We start from the raw sequence: 15,789 nt of genomic DNA on the forward strand, positions 1-15,789 counted from the left end.
CTAAAATGACAGAATTTCTCCATTTTGACCAGAAGTTAAAAACTCTGATCTTCTGTGTTTACAGTATTTTAATTTCTTTTATTTCACTTGTATGCTTTCAGATAAAATTATGGTTAAGTACTTCATAATACTGGATTACATCATTTCTGCTCATATCTATATTTCTCCACATCTGAAAAAATAGACATGCTTACTTATTTCATAATGGAGACCTACTTTCTATGTGCTAGCTATGGATAACGTGCCTGGCATTCTTAAAAATGAGTTTAGCTGCATCAGGAAGAAAACTACCAAAGTTCTTTCTGAAGACCTTCTGCGTATGTTTAAAGAAGAGGCTTTTTTTTTCTCTGAAAGCTGTCAGAGCATCTGGAAATAGGACAAATGCAGCACTGCAAGATAGGTACCAGTTAAGAGGAATTGTCACAAAATAGAATCCAGAGGATTTATTTGCCTGGTATTCTGAACTTATGTAGCAATCCTGGCACAACTTTGAAGACCAATTACATTTCATTTGACATTGAGTTGTTGCATGTTGGTTTTTTTCTAGGTTGCCAGTAGAGTGCAGAAATATTTTATTAAACTGACTAAAGCTGGTATTCCAGTTCCAGGAAGAACACCAAACTTATATTTATATTCCAAAAAGGTGAGACAAGATTACAGAATCCTGTGTTTCTGTTAGCATTTATGTGCTTGTTGAGTCAGAATCATTAATATATTTAATAGATTAATAAAGTTACTTATTGAAATAATCTTTTTCTTTTGCCAGTAGCACTATGGAGTTTCACATTGACAGCTCTTGGGGAATAGAAGTGTTCAGGTTGCGGGTTGAACTGGCAGGATAGAATGATGGTCTTGGGGTAGTTCTTCCTCTATAAATTTACTGAAACTGATCAGGAAGTGATAATGAAAACCCTGTTGGAAGAAGATAATGAACCCTATAATTCATTTTGTACAGTAATCTTCTAATTAATAAAACCATAGAAAATTATGTATAACTGAGCATGCTGAATTAGCTCAAGCATAGGCTTAAGACTGAAATGTCCATTAAAATGCAGTGCTTTTCTGATCTTGGAATGGATGAGAAAATATATGGTCCCAAAAAAACCGTAATTTACAAAAGCAAAGACTCTGTGCAGATCAGTCACATTTTGATTTAAGTAATCTTTAAGATGCTCTTGGGTACTAATAAGGTCCAAAGACTGTAAAAGAGGACAGTCACAGCTTTCATGGGGGTTTTGTTTGTTGTGTTTGGGGGTTTTGTTTGTTTCCTCAGTATTTACAGAACTTCAAAATCCCTTACAGGCATTTTGTGGTGTAACATTACTGGTTTGTTTCCAGGTCTCCATGATGTTTTCTGATAAATAATAGGGTAAACTTTCCATTGATTCTACAAAATGGCAGACTTGCAGATTTCTTTGAAAGGTTGGAAACAAAAGTTGCTGTCCATGGGTTGATACAAAGGTCTGCCAGAGTTTGTGTGTAATGATTTAAAGTGTTACACACCCTTAGCTGTCTCCTCACAGTCTCTGAAGTTACTGCAAACAATAAGTGCTTGTATTGGAGCCTTTCCAGTTTGCCATCCATCATGGTAATACCATTTTACTTTCACCAGGGTTTTAATCTACTATTGTGCTCTATAAACAGAGGCATGACTCTATAAACAGACATGACTGTCTGCCACCTTGTCTATTGGAAAAATGCTTTCTGGCAGAAGAACCAAAAACCAGCTGGAAACGGTGATACCTTAAGTGCTGTGGAGATTCATCTGTCAGAATTCTGAATTACTTACACAGTTTGGGCTAATTTCTGTAGTATAATAATACTGATTTTAACTGTGGCTGATTTTAACAGGCGTTGAAAATTTAGTTCTGAAAATTATGATTGTTTGAGTTCTTTATGTCACTCTACCACTTAAAATTACCTTGGTCACACCTTTTCTTGTTTCCTGTTAATTTTGTTTGGAAAGACCATCAGTAGAGAATGTGTGTAATGTTGTCAGGCAGCAGATCACTGTATTTGATAAACAGTGGGAATACTTAGTCAATATGGGACATTTTAAGTGTATTTTTCACTAATTTGAACAGTGATTGCGCTGTGGACAAACCCAGTATAATCAAGAGTGAAACATTTTCTATGAAATTCTTAACAATCTCATATTGCAAGAGTAATGATCCCATCAAACCGATTTTTCTTAGGCCTCTATCTAGAACATACCCAATACTTAGGTCAGTTTTTGCAGTGTGAGTCACATCCTTATTGCCAGCTGATAAGAGTAAGGTCGCTCTGCCCTGGTTTGTATTGAGCAGCATCCCTGTGTTAGATTTGTAACCTGTGTAAGAAATACAGCAGCTGAAAAAGTGAAACAAGCAGTGTATGTGGAGAAATGGAGCTCTCAGCCTGCTAATAGAGCTGTCAGCTTAGAGCACAGAGGGACAGCACTATACCAGGTTAGTTACTCCCAGGTCTCCAGTGCAGGTATAATGTGGCAGAAAGGAAATACAAGGGCTGTTGGAAGGCTGGGTCATGCCTGTCATAATTTTGATATTGAGTAACTGTAATTGCAGTGGATCTGCTTTACTGCCGGTAATAGAAGTATGAAAACTGGGTGCTAATGCTTAAAGCACCTATGGGAAAATACGAAACACAGATAAATTTAATGTAAAGATTTGTGTCAAAAGGGATGCTTCACAAGAAAATATTTGTATTTCTCCACGGGGATTGTTCAGGATGCTTTTTTGAAATGGTTACTGGAGAGGTTAGAAGTCTGTTCACTTTTTGAACATCTTGTTGAAGTTACCTTGTATATCTACTCATATGACATATGTCTCTTCTAGCTAATGATACAGGAAATTAAGCAGGATGTATCAGTTTCTTTTCCTGTATAACCATTACCTACTGCTGGTGAAAATAAAACTGGATCAGTCTAGTATTCAGTTCTTCAATTATGGCTTATCATTTTCAATTTCATCCTTATATAATATCATTAGTGCACCTGCTTTTAAGCTTTATCTAGAGGTATATTTCCCACAGGGAAAATGATCTTTAACTGTCTGCTTTTAAGTAGTATTTTAGTTCATTCTTCACCAAAGGAACAGAATTCAAATCCTCAGTTCAATTTGTAGGTCACAGCACTGTTATGCTGTATGGCAGTGCTGCTGTATAAGCATAGGCACAGTTTTCCTTTCCTGACTCCAGATCTAGTATTGAATGCAGATCTGTTTCTGTTAACAGAAAATGTAAATCACTTTGTCAGCTCTGGCTGAAATTCCATCTGTACATGGACATATTTTAGAGAGTTGTGAAATCTTAAGGGAAACCATAAAAGCACCAAAACACAGGTAGCTGGTGCTCATAAAGCAGAAAGTGGAAAAATTCAACACAATAGGTAAAGCACATTAATCTTAAAAGAAATTCTTTTCCTTTTTGCACTGTAGTAGCTCTACAGATCGGGGGTACCACCTTCCTGTTGTTACTACAGACTTCATCTCTTCCATTACGACCGAACAGAGCTAATCTCAGTTCTTCCTGATACTTCTGTTTGCATAGATGCATTCCCTCTAAATCATTTGTGTCATCTGTGCCTTTACTTTTTAAACTGTGCACAACTGTAAAATAATGCTACATCCCTCTTTAGAGATAAAGGGTTGTACTATAGTATTACAGGTTTGTAACTGATATAGGAACCTTTTTGGGATAAAAGCTCTTGCTAAAAAAGGAGCAAGTGCTAACTATGGCAATTATTCCTTTTGCTTTAGCTGGATGAGCATCTAGGCACTGTGTAAAACAATCCTGTCTTTTATGATTGTTAGAAAAAGTACTTTTCATCCTTATGTTTTTGATTCACACTGGAGGTTTTTTTTTTTAAGTCAAAGAATGTAAGTTTTGACATTAAATGTCAACATGCTGGTCTGGAAAGTAGCTAAGTAGGGGTTGAGTCAGTTTCATTCACCCCAAATTCTTTTTGATATTTAATATTCTCCCACCAAGGAATAAGTAATAGAGGCTGAGTGCCTTTAAATAACCTATTTGAAAACTGGCATGCATTCTTCACCTTCAGACAGTATTAAAGTTGAAAGTTTCAAGATGTGCACTAATGGAGTAGTTTATTTAATCTAATGTTTTTTAGGTTCCTTTTTCATGCAGTGGCAATAAAAACCTTTATAGAGAGCAGTTCTTTCTAACTCTTAGAATCCTCTTTTTATTGAAATGAATTGCTTTATCTCTCCTGCACCAGGACAGTAGGTCTAGACTTGTTTTTTTTGGTTTTTTTTTTACTAAGGCAAAAATATAAGAAGTTGGTAAGTGTCAAGCATGAACCTTTTGGCTCTTGGACCTGTGCAAAATTGCTTCCTTGCTTAGTCTCACACACAATTGGAAGTTTTTTAATATTTTTGCTCTCTGGTTCTCAGTCTTCAAAATTGTAACAGCCTTACTTTCTGTTTTACTCTTGCTGTCATCTCACCTGTTTAGATGGTTGGGGTTTTATGCTAAGGGCTCTTTCTTGCTGGATTTTTACCAAAGTATTTCACTGTTCATTGGATTTCACCTGTTATGGGGGAGAAGAAATCCAGCAGTGGGGAGGCCATGATACAGAGGTATGAATATAGGTAATTGGAATCATCATAGATTATTAAGTGCAAAAGAGCAAATTCTAGGCAAAGTTTTATCAATGAGGATTATTTAAATAATAGCCAAGGAATGTTTTTAAAAATATACCATTTTTTCACTGTAGTCATCAAGTAGACGGCAGCATCCTTTAAATAAACATCTTTTCAAACCTTCAACTTTCATGACATCTCATGAACCTCCAGTTTATATGGATGAAGATGATGACAGATGCAGTTTTCACAGCCATATGGATACTGCAGCAGAAGAGGAAGTATCGGTATGTCATTTAAATCAGTCTGAGAATGTCTTGCTGTCACTTTGACCTTGTTTAGTGTTTAGAGGATTAGGCATCTTCACCATTAGATGTCATCAAGTAAGTATTAAATTGTAATAAGATTTATGAGCCATTTTGAATTATAAATACATCATTAATATAACAGCCTCCAACAGCAAATAATTTAGACCAAATCAGGAAGGAAGTCTGTAAGTCATAAACAGTTTAGTCCTGAAATATCTCAAAGAAGTTTTAGTTGCATATTTTTAGTAAGTGATCTGGCATGAGAGAGATTTGAAAATCATGTAGATGATATACTTGGGATTCTGGTTAAAGATGTGTTTTAGAAAGGTTACATAGAGCCCTGGTAGAATTCAAATGCTATTGGCATCATTGTTTTTTTTATCTTCTACTGGCTGAATTAATTATGAATTTTGTAAAATCTACTTCAAAGTGTGAACTAACAGAGTGAATTGTCAATCAACAAGCATATTTATGTATTCTTAGAGGCAAATTCTAGTAGACATCCTAACCCAGTGAATTGCTACATCATGGAGTGTGCTACTTTCCTAATTTATCACATGCAATAATACAACAAGAATTTAGACATATGTTGTTCCCATTTCTATACAGAATCATAGAGGGACTATATCCTACTGCTTGGGAGCTGGGCAAGTTTCACAGCTGGTGTGAATCACTGTGGTATTCCTGTTTTCCTTAGACTGAAGAACCTGACTAGTTGATTCTATTTTTTTTTTTTTTACATGAGCTTAGTGACATCTTGTGTGTGAAAACCTTGTTGCATAACACAAGTATTGAGGCCAACCACTATAAGTCCATTCATTTTCTTTACTGACTTTTTTACCTGCGCTGCATAGTCTTCCTTAATTACTACATTTACTTATCTACATCTCACTCTTAAATCCCATCTTTACTCATGTTCTGCATTCTCTCTGTGATGGTCTTTCAGGTCATCCACAGACATTACTGATAACTTTGCATATTCCAATAAGAATCTTAAAAGGCCTGGAAGGCAAAATGCATATTAGAAGAGATGCAGTGCAGCTGGTTTTTGAGCTAACATGCTTTTGTTCTGCATTGTTTTTAAGTACATATTTTCTAATTGTTAAGAACAGTTTTCTGAAATGTTTTGGTTTTGCTGTGGTGCCCTAACTCATAATTAATGTGAGCACCATAAATCAACTGGGATTTATTATTATTAAGACAGAAGTTGCAGTTTCACATTTCAGCAGTGATAATAGTGGTCATGTGCCACACACACACAGACTTTTTTTTTCATTTGGCATAATCTTTTCTTCCTTCACTAGAGTAACATTTCCTGATGGATACAGTTCTGGCTTTCAGTAAGATAGAAAGACACAGGGGAGCTGAGTTATCAAAAAGATCCTCACAATCAGTGCAGAAGAATAGCATTTTGGAAGCAAAAAGAGGTTGTAAACCATATTCAAAATGAATGTACAGGATTCTGTTCTGGTGCTAAAAGTCAGATCTCTTAGTGACAGTTGCTGTCTTGGAGAAAAATACTTTGTGTCATTTAGCAGAAGAAAAGCAGTGTAGCAGGAAAATCAGGTTTTCTTTGATTTCACAGTGGAATTACCACATGCTTTTCCTGTGTAAAAACAAAAAAATTTGCCTGATTATTACCAGTCATAACTATTCCTAAAAAATTACATTTTGGTATGAACAACTTATTTTCAAGTGAAGACCTGCTATTCCTAACAGAGTTAATTTACTTTTCAGTTACGATTTCTTAATTTTGTGAGTAGTCTAATTATTCTAGAACACAGCTATTTACTATTCCAGAATGAATTGTCCACACAGGGAGCTATTAAAGCACACTTTATTCAGTATACAGTTTTTTTGTGACAGGCAGTTTTTCCCAGAAAAACTTACAAGATTTGCATGGAAGACGAATCCCTCTTTCATATTAAAGAGAATGTAGCTTATCACTACACAACTAAATTGTGTCATTTAACCATAACTTTTCTGGTAGTTTGCAGTCTAGTCCTTTATATAGGTTCATAATTGCAATTAAATAATTGATAAGGCCTTTCAGAAATGTAGTAAAGCCTCTTTCCCTCACTTCCTTTAATAAACTTACTAAATAATACAGAATCTTCAATCTTCACAGATTCATAAAAAGAAATGGAAATCACACATTCAGGCTACAGTAGAAGAATTTTAATCACTATCTTGTAGTTGTAGTTGTTTGCCCTACCTGAAGGTTTCTGTCAGTATAGGATGTGAAAACTGCTCAACATCAGTAAAGACTTCTCATCTTTGAAAACAGGTGACATCTACCAGCTACAGCTGCTACAATAAAATAATTACCTTGAAATGAGCATCTGAACTAGAATTAGAGCTTCTGTCCTTTCATAACAGATCCTCAGCCTTAGTGGAAGGAAACTGTGTGAGGAAAAACAGAACTCACATGTCTTTGAAAAAGAGAGAGCCATTTGTTGTACCTCTCTGGCAAAGATGTCTGCACTGGCCTTTAGGGATACAAACTGCTTCATAATTTATGAAAAAATAGCAGGCTTTTTTTAGAAGCTGTTAAGAGACAGTAAAGGGATCAGTAAGAGACAGTAATGGAAGTTGGCTAACTCTGAAAGTTCTACTCTTTCAATCATGGCATGGTGCTTCACATTGCATTTTATTCTTACTAGTAAAGGTGAGAAGTTTATACTGGGTATGGGTGTTAAAAATATTTTTCCAGTATGTTAGAATATATTGACATCATTTTCTTAAACACTATTAATCACACATAGTGATTTATGGAACAAATACATGTCTTACTAGTTACTGTGTTCCTACAGTAAGAATATTTTTCTGGAATTTTTTTGCCTTGACCAGGATGAAGAGAGTATTCCAGTAACATATCGAGAGTTACCTGAATACAAAGAACTGTTAGAGTTTAAAAAATTGAAGAAACAGAAACTCCAGCAGATGCATGCAGAAAGTGGGTTTGTGCAACACGTGGGATTTAAGGTGAGTGCAAGAGATGTTCTTCTGATGCTCAGTGGAATGCAGAAGTTTTCCAAGAGAATGTGGTTTGAATTTCCTGAAAAGATTTTGTTTAATATAGCAAGTTTGGTTCCTTAGTTCTTGTTCACTGAGTCTGTTTTCCCTCATTTTCTTTAAGAAAAACAGCCCACATAATTCACTCCTTCTGGTAGCTCAGTTTTCACTGAATGCTGATGTTATATGGAAATTGATAAACATTCTGTCTTTTTCTCACCACATTATGAAAATACAGCTTGTATTAGAGCCTTGTTAAATCATGATGGAATTCCATTTGATACTACATTCTGTTTTGACAGTGATTCATTAATGATAATTTTCTGATTATGAATTTGGAGTAGTTTTGCCTCCACCTGAGGCCAAAGAAGGGACAGAGATTTTGGATGAGAGTAAAAGATTCATGATTTTTTTGTTTTGTAGCAACTTCACAATTTCATCAAGTGATAACTGACAGAAGTTGAAGCAAGAACATAAAACAATGTTTATATAAAATTAAGAAAATAAATATTAAGTTAAACTGATGTGTTGTCCCAGTAGCAAGCATTAACAGGCAACATGAAAGAAAGGGTATGCTGGAAATCCTGTTTTCTGGTTTGCAAGGGATTTTGTGTCTAACTGGTTGCTGTAACTGTTGGAAGAGGGGTTTTTTAAGTCTTATTGAGACAGATTTATTTTCTAATAAGAATAAGAATGCAAGGATAGTTCAAGGTTCAATTCAAATTGACTGTAAAATTAAGAGTCAGTTGATAGTGACCGATTTAAGTCATTAAGTTATTAGACCACTGAGGTGCTTCTTATTTTTGTTGGTTTTAGTTGGCATGGTATGTGTGATGTTTCATTTTGTGGGGATTTTTTAAAATTAGCATTTTCCTCCCCCCCAAATTTGAAACTTTCAATCAGGCAAACCAGATATTAACAAACTGCTTTTTCTATGTAAAATTATTCTGAGAAGTAAATTGGCATTACATAATGTCAAGCATTTGAAGTTTGAAAGTTTCTCTGCATTTGAGTTTGATTGTATTATGCATTATAGTAAGCTGTGAAATCAGGTGATTATGGGATGTTTTCCCTCAGGAAATTCAGTCTGTGGGCTGGACAGACCTCACCTAATAAGCAGCCATTGAGAGCAGTTTTGGTTCTGCACAGCGTTTGGCTTCATTTACTACACATTATTCAACCTGTGCTTTGCATATTGAATTATTGAATCCCTTGTAGGCTTTTTATGGCTTTCACTGCTCTAATATCTGAGCAATTTGCAAATACTTCTTTTCTTCATTACAAAATGAAAGGCATAGTATTATTTCTGTTTCACAGGGTAGAGGGGAGCTGGAGCACAAAAATTAAGGTCATGGCTTTCCACTGTCTTGGTTCACAAATTCAGATAACTGGAGCCAGTTTTTCAGTTCTAGCATTATTCTGAACTTGATATTTTCAAAGAACAGCTCTTGGTATGCTTAGTGCCTCCTCATTATCAGCCCTCACACTCAGAAAGCCATCTGTGCACAGAAGGGATGCAGCTGTGGCAGGTCTCTGTGTAAGGTGTTTGTAACCCTGAGTGCTTTAGTGGTGGCAGGAGCAGCTGCTGTGCCAGTGGGTTCCACAGGTGCTGAGACAGAACTTCAGGTTCTGATAGATGGATAGAGGATGAGCTATGGGAGCACAGGCTTGTCTCCCACATTTTGTTTTCCTTTTCAGTCCTGTCTCTGCAGCACGCTTCATAGTTTAGATTTTTGAAAAGCTCTCCTTGCCTGCAAGTCCTGTTTTATTGGTTTCTTTCTTTTGATCAAGTATTTTTGCATTTCTATCCCTCTTCTATACCACTGTGAATTTTTTATCTAGTCTTTTATGTTCTGGTTTTTTTCTCTTCATGCCACACTCTTGCACTTGGGATTAGCTCTTGCCTTCTTGCTTAGTTTTCGTTCCAGACCTCTGTTTCCTTCTCTGAACATGTTATTCCCCTTCCTTCCCAGCCATCTGGCTTTTAGTTCCAGCTCACCCATGATGTGTTACTGCACTTCCTGAGCCGGAAGGTACATCAGTGTGCCCTGTTGTGCCCTGATCCGCAGCCCCCCAAGCTCTGCTGCTCTGGTCTTACTGCTTCCTGCTGCCGTGGAAAGGCTGACATTCCATGTGCCTGGGCTTGTGTGAAACACCACATGCTTGTGCTGTGTCACAGCCGTTCTTGGAGCCACCTGAGGATGAGCAGTGTCTGCAAGCAGGGCTGGGCTGCTCTTCTCGAGCAGGATAATGCCAACGAGGAGCATTGGGGGAGTGGGAGCAAGGCAAAAGCTTGGTGGATCCTCAGGGCTCTGGAGGGCTTCTCCTAGAGAATGAGGACCTCCTTATCCACAAATGCATTGTGGTCCATGGTGAATTCAGCTGTGTGGGCTGGCAGTGGCACAGGGACACAAGAGATTTCCACGTGGTGAGTTGGTGTGCACTGTTACAGTGGAAGTGCCTCCAGGTGCTGTTTTCTCAGTGCTCTTCCATCTGCTCCACAGTGTGATAACTGCGGGATTGAACCTATCCAGGGTGTTCGGTGGCACTGCCAAGATTGCCCTCAAGAAATGTCCTTGGATTTCTGTGATTCGTGTTCAGACTGGTGAGCAGCCTGTGCTTCTACTTGTTACTTGTCATTAGATTGAATCTCTCTGCTGCATAATTGCTATGTAGGGTGGAAGTCTTTGCTCCAGCACAGGACACATATCCTGTGTTGAGTAAAGTGGAAGATAATTTAGCATCTCTTTGTGGGAGATAGATTTTTTTTTTTTTTTTAAATTAAAATCCGTAATTCTGGATGTATAATTTTATTTTTTTTTTTTTAACACAGTGGACAGATAGGTTTGGTACAGTTAAATAGAGGGGGGAATTAGACTTTATGAATGAACTGCTATCCAGTTGGGTATGAATCTGTTCATATGATCACTGTTTCTGAAAGTTAAAGATAAGGAAAATATTTGACTTTTAAACTGTTATCTTTCTCTTTCCCTTGCAGTCTGCATGAAACAGAGATTCATAAGGAAGATCACCAGTTAGAACCTATTTACAGAGCAGAGACATTTTTAGACAGAGACTACTGCATGTCCCAGGGCACCAGTTACAATTATCTTGACCCAAACTACTTTCCAGCAAATAGATGACATGGGAAGCAGATCTACCATCTTGGGTTTACAATCCTCTTTGAAAAATAACAATGGCACCATTGTTAATTCTGTGCACATTTTGGAAAGACTCTGCTTTCCCTGAAATGTCACTCACAGCATGACAGCTTCCTGGGTGTACTTGTCAAACTACAGCTTTGAGCTGTCATGGTTCTAGATCACTGAACAGCAGCTGAACATTCCTAGTGTGCAGAAGGTTTCACTGGGAGACTTTTCTTTCACCACATTAGTCACTTTTAGGTGGTGAATCTAAACAAAAGAAACACATACAAAAGGGTGAGCCAGAAATGAGAGCACACATTAAAGATAGAGTAAATTCCAAAGGCTTTGAAGAACTTGGTTAAAATGAGATCCAGAGGAGATGAAGTATTTATATAAAAACAGTTTAGTAGCTTGCAGTTTTGTTGTGAAATAGTTTTCAGCACAGTAACTGACTTCTTTAGGCAAGGTTTTAACCAATGACAGTGTTTGCTTCTAGGCTGTACTCTAAAAATACTCACTGTCTCGGCGATGGTTGGCTACGGGCCTTTATTAAATCGGAGCTGCTTAATCATGTTGACCTTCAATTTTTTAAATTTTTTTTTTAAAACCACAACGAACTCTATTTACCAACAGTGAAGCACTACAGGGGGCAACTGTGGCATTGCTTCCTTAACCAGCTCATGGTGTGTGAATGTTATAAAATTGTCACTCAGATATATTTTTTAAATGTAATGTTATATAAGATGATCATGTGATGTGTACAAAATATGGTGAAAAGTGCCAGTGCTAGTAACTGTGTAAAGTCTCTAATACTCAACATTTACTCCTTTAAAATAAAATACACAGCCTTCTGCCTCTGTATTTGGAGTTGTTAGTGCAACTCATCAAAGAAAACTGCCTAATATAAATCATATATATGGTAATAATTTTTCCTCTTTTGTAGTCTGCACAAGATCCATGAAAGATTGTATTTTTATTACTATTTAAACAGTGATTAAATTTAGCCTGAGCAGTGAGCAAGGGTTCACATGCATTCTTTTATACTGCTGGATTTTGTTGTGCATCATTTAAAACATTTTGTATGTTTCTTCTTATCTGTGTATACAGTATGTTCTTAAATAATGTTCAATTGTCAGGAGAACTGTGAGAAATAAACTATGTGGATACAGTCTGTTTATATATAGAATGCTTGCTGTGACTTCCTTTCTGTGTAGTTCTGACTCTTTAATCAAGATGGAAAGCATTTACAGGACATTTGGATGGGTGACCCAGCGCTGGCTGTGCAGCCCCGCGAGACGCCCAGCGCCGCCTCTGCCGCTGCCCGCCCGGGGCTGGGGAGCTCAGCTCAGCTCTGGCCCTGGCAGGATTAGCATTGCAGTTCTCTCCTTCCTCACTCACAGACTTCTTTGTCAGATCACAGAAAATCCAGATTTTAGTAGCCTTGGTACAGTGTATACCATTGTTTGAGAAGCTTTGTAATTATTGTGACATATTTTACTTAATATATTTTTTATTGAAATGTATAGCTTGTGATTCAGAAACACTTGATTATTTTATAACTGTAATAGACTTCCAGTTGCTTTGAAACTAGAATACTCAGAGCAATTAGCTAGAGAACGAATGAATTTGACTTTAAAAGATGGCAGTAAAAAGGATAATTGCCTGGCTGCACCTAGTAACTTTAATTATAAATTGGTCAGTATTTTTGCAGTAACTTTAGGTGTAGCTATTTTTTGCTTCAGAAAAAAGAACTTAGGCATTTAATCTATTTAGAAAATAATACAGTACAGTTACTAAACACTGAGCAAGTATCATATCTAAACATATCTCACGTATCTCATATACTTAGATAAATTTAATAGACCTTAAAAGAACACAACACAAAACTCACATGATGTATTTTAGTTTTAATTGGAAAAGATACTGCTCTGAGAGGCTTTCTAAGACCATAAAAATATGCTTTCCACGTCATTCATGGTCTTTATAGGGAACTAGAGTTGGTGAAGGTGTGTTATCAGGAAGAGGATCTGTGGTAACATTCATTTTCTGTTTATATCCGGAAAAATTGATGGGAATAAAATAAGTAAATTAGAGAAAATACTCAGTCATCAATTTAGGATAGCTTGGAAAGACCAAAAGATCTTGGTATCCTTGGAAAAAGGTTGGAAGCCAAAGGATAATTTCAAGTCTGAATCACCCAAGAAAGAAGTGTCTTGGATAAGTCCTATTTTATTGAATATGTATAAATATTAATGTTTCCCTATGCATGCATATACAGCTATTTCTCCTGCATACATTATGAATGTATGCAAATAGGTATCTAATGCACATACACCAAATCAAGCATGGGATTTTTTTGGTTTTTTCCACAGAAAAGACAGAAGAAGCAGAAAGAAAAATTAAACTGAAAGTGTATGGTAAATAATTTTTGTAATTCGATTTAAAAAAACCCCAACAAAATAGCAGCTGATTGTTGCCTTTGTTTCCATCCTGCACAAGTATGAGGATCCACATTTATAACTTCTACTGTAATTAAATTATCATAGACAATATTCCAGAAAACCTACCCAGATGAATTTGCAACTTCATGGTAACTGCAGAGTATTCTACTTTTTAAAAGAAGCGCCTCCAGCAGCAGCTGCTGGCGTGGCCAGAGCTGCCCTCTGGAGCTGCTGTGGTTCTGCAGACGCTGCTGCTGCTCAATGGCACTGGCTGGAGCTGGAGAAGCACCTCATAGAGCACCAGAGGTAAAATGTAGGCTATAGAAGGCCCCAGGGAAGAAGGAACATCCAGGATATGAAGGATAAGAACATACGTAAAACAGACCCTAAAAAATAATTGAATTAGCATCTACAGGGCAAATGCTAAGGAAGAAAAGGAAACAGAAGAACCTGCCCTGATTGGTAAAAGGACATACTCTGTAAGCATGCTGATTTGAGCTATATTTTCAAGTCATGTACTGTGCTTTGAAAAGGATTAAACCCACATATACTGTAACAGAAATCATTACTCCTCATTTTTGTACATGTTTTATTTGTATTATGTCTTCATTACAAGAAAGGTAACTTTAAAAATGCAAATCCGCTGCATAAAGTACACCTTTGACAGTACAAGCAATCATGCAACCCACTTTCACTGTGAATTCATCCAGTAGTTCCAGTAAGAGGATGCAGATACTTTACAGGAATGTCAAACAAGCTTTTATTTAGCTGTCAGTATTACCAAAGAAACTCCACAATATTTTAGTTAACCTAACAGAAATACGATAGCACTTTTACAGACTTCTTTGCAGATTACAGATAAATGTCTTATTAAAGGTGCAAGCAACATGAATCAAATAATCCCTGACATTTTCCTTTTTTTTTTTTGTTTCCCACCCCACCACACCCTCCCAAGTTTTGGTAATGCCAGTACAAGACAACAGATGATGATCTGAATTTTGCATTTGAAATATTTCTGAAGTGTAATTTAAAGATGACATGAGATGTTGTGGTTCATAACCAACTTTACATGAGGACTTCAATAGCTATAGCACAGCTGCTGTTAACATGGATCATTACTGGATTGCACATTTAACTATACAATACAATCATTCTCAGCTCACAAAACTGGGAAGTCGGTTATAAAATCATAACATTCCTAGCAGAAGACAAGACCATCTCAAAAATGGTGTCTGCTCCCCATTTAAGGATAGACAGACTTCCACAACATTCAACTGTATCTTCAATGAATTTGTCTCCTTACAACAGTGTTCTGGGGATGTTTTAACTTGTAGCCTGATTAATGCCAGCTCTCTTAGAGCTGCATGTTACAGAGAACAGGTTTCAGTCACTAAAGCCCAAGAACAAGCTAAGTGACAACCACAGAAATTAATGCTGTTAATGGAAAGAAAATAATAATGGGAAACTTGTATGCAATAGCCCTAATGTCAGTCTGCTGGACAGTGACTGGGGTGGGTGGAGAGCTCCCTGCTGGGCAGGCACTGTCCCATTACCCATGGAATGTGTGTGACCATCAAACGCAAAAGCAGAGCTGCTGCTCACCTTCCTGCTTTTAACCCGTGAAGAGCAAACACCCAAGAAAACAAAATGCAGTTCTTAGAGTGGGGTGAGCATACAGACCACTTTCTGTTGAGTGTACTGTCAGAACAAAGATTTCATCTAGAGTAACACGCCACATGCACAAATTCCAGATACCTCTCAAGGAAGCAGCACTGCTTTGACCAGCAAATCATGGCTGTGGGGTGCACGTGGGCGAGGCTTTGTACACACCTTACACACCATTACTGCATTTCTGGTGAAAAAGAAAATGCTGCCTCTTCCTTTTTCAGAAAAGAGTCAATTATCTTGCAGATTTCCAGGAAAACATCCTCCTGTGTTCCTTCTGCATCAACCTGTGAAGCAGGAAAAAACCAGTTTTGATTAAGTTACAAATAATTATCTCAGAATCTAAGCACTGGCACAAAAAAACTGGTCTAATACAAAATTAAATTTGTTCTGCTTCATGGTACAAGCATTCTAATGTAGAGGAGCAGCTTCAATAAACCAGATTACTCATTTTGTTGCAACAGATTTCTCTAAGAAGGTTCTGCAGGCTCAATTGTAGCGAAGTACGTTAGTCAAGTGAGGGCGCTTAAATTCTAAGTACTCATGTTTTAAAGTAAAGTTACACCTTTGATACAGAACAGTTGCCAAGGGCTCTTTGCCCATCACTCCAACCTGT

The 15,789-nt window shown here is 37.0% G+C and overlaps 2 protein-coding genes across 3 annotated transcripts in view; one reads left to right on the plus strand and one right to left on the minus strand.

The window, feature by feature from the left end:
* ZZZ3 (zinc finger ZZ-type containing 3) overlaps positions 1-14,066 on the plus strand; it is a 34,911-nt gene extending 20,845 nt beyond the window's left edge. For both annotated transcript variants that reach the window (XM_058842569.1, XM_058842570.1), the window contains exons 8-12: positions 548-643; positions 4,733-4,885; positions 7,757-7,891; positions 10,426-10,526; positions 10,920-14,066. In XM_058842569.1, coding sequence (XP_058698552.1) covers positions 548-643; positions 4,733-4,885; positions 7,757-7,891; positions 10,426-10,526; positions 10,920-11,064 — 630 coding nt within the window. In that variant the 3' untranslated portion in view covers positions 11,065-14,066. The remainder of the gene's footprint in view (positions 1-547; positions 644-4,732; positions 4,886-7,756; positions 7,892-10,425; positions 10,527-10,919) is intronic.
* Positions 14,067-14,083: 17 nt separating this feature from the next.
* The window catches only part of AK5 (adenylate kinase 5), an 83,149-nt gene continuing 81,443 nt past the window's right edge, over positions 14,084-15,789 (minus strand). Inside the window, exon 14 of the mRNA XM_058842571.1 lies at positions 14,084-15,460. Coding sequence (XP_058698554.1) covers positions 15,350-15,460 — 111 coding nt within the window. The 3' untranslated portion in view covers positions 14,084-15,349. The remainder of the gene's footprint in view (positions 15,461-15,789) is intronic.

This window comes from Poecile atricapillus, chromosome 7, assembly GCF_030490865.1.
Source record: "Poecile atricapillus isolate bPoeAtr1 chromosome 7, bPoeAtr1.hap1, whole genome shotgun sequence".
Taxonomy (NCBI): Eukaryota; Metazoa; Chordata; class Aves; order Passeriformes; family Paridae; genus Poecile; species Poecile atricapillus.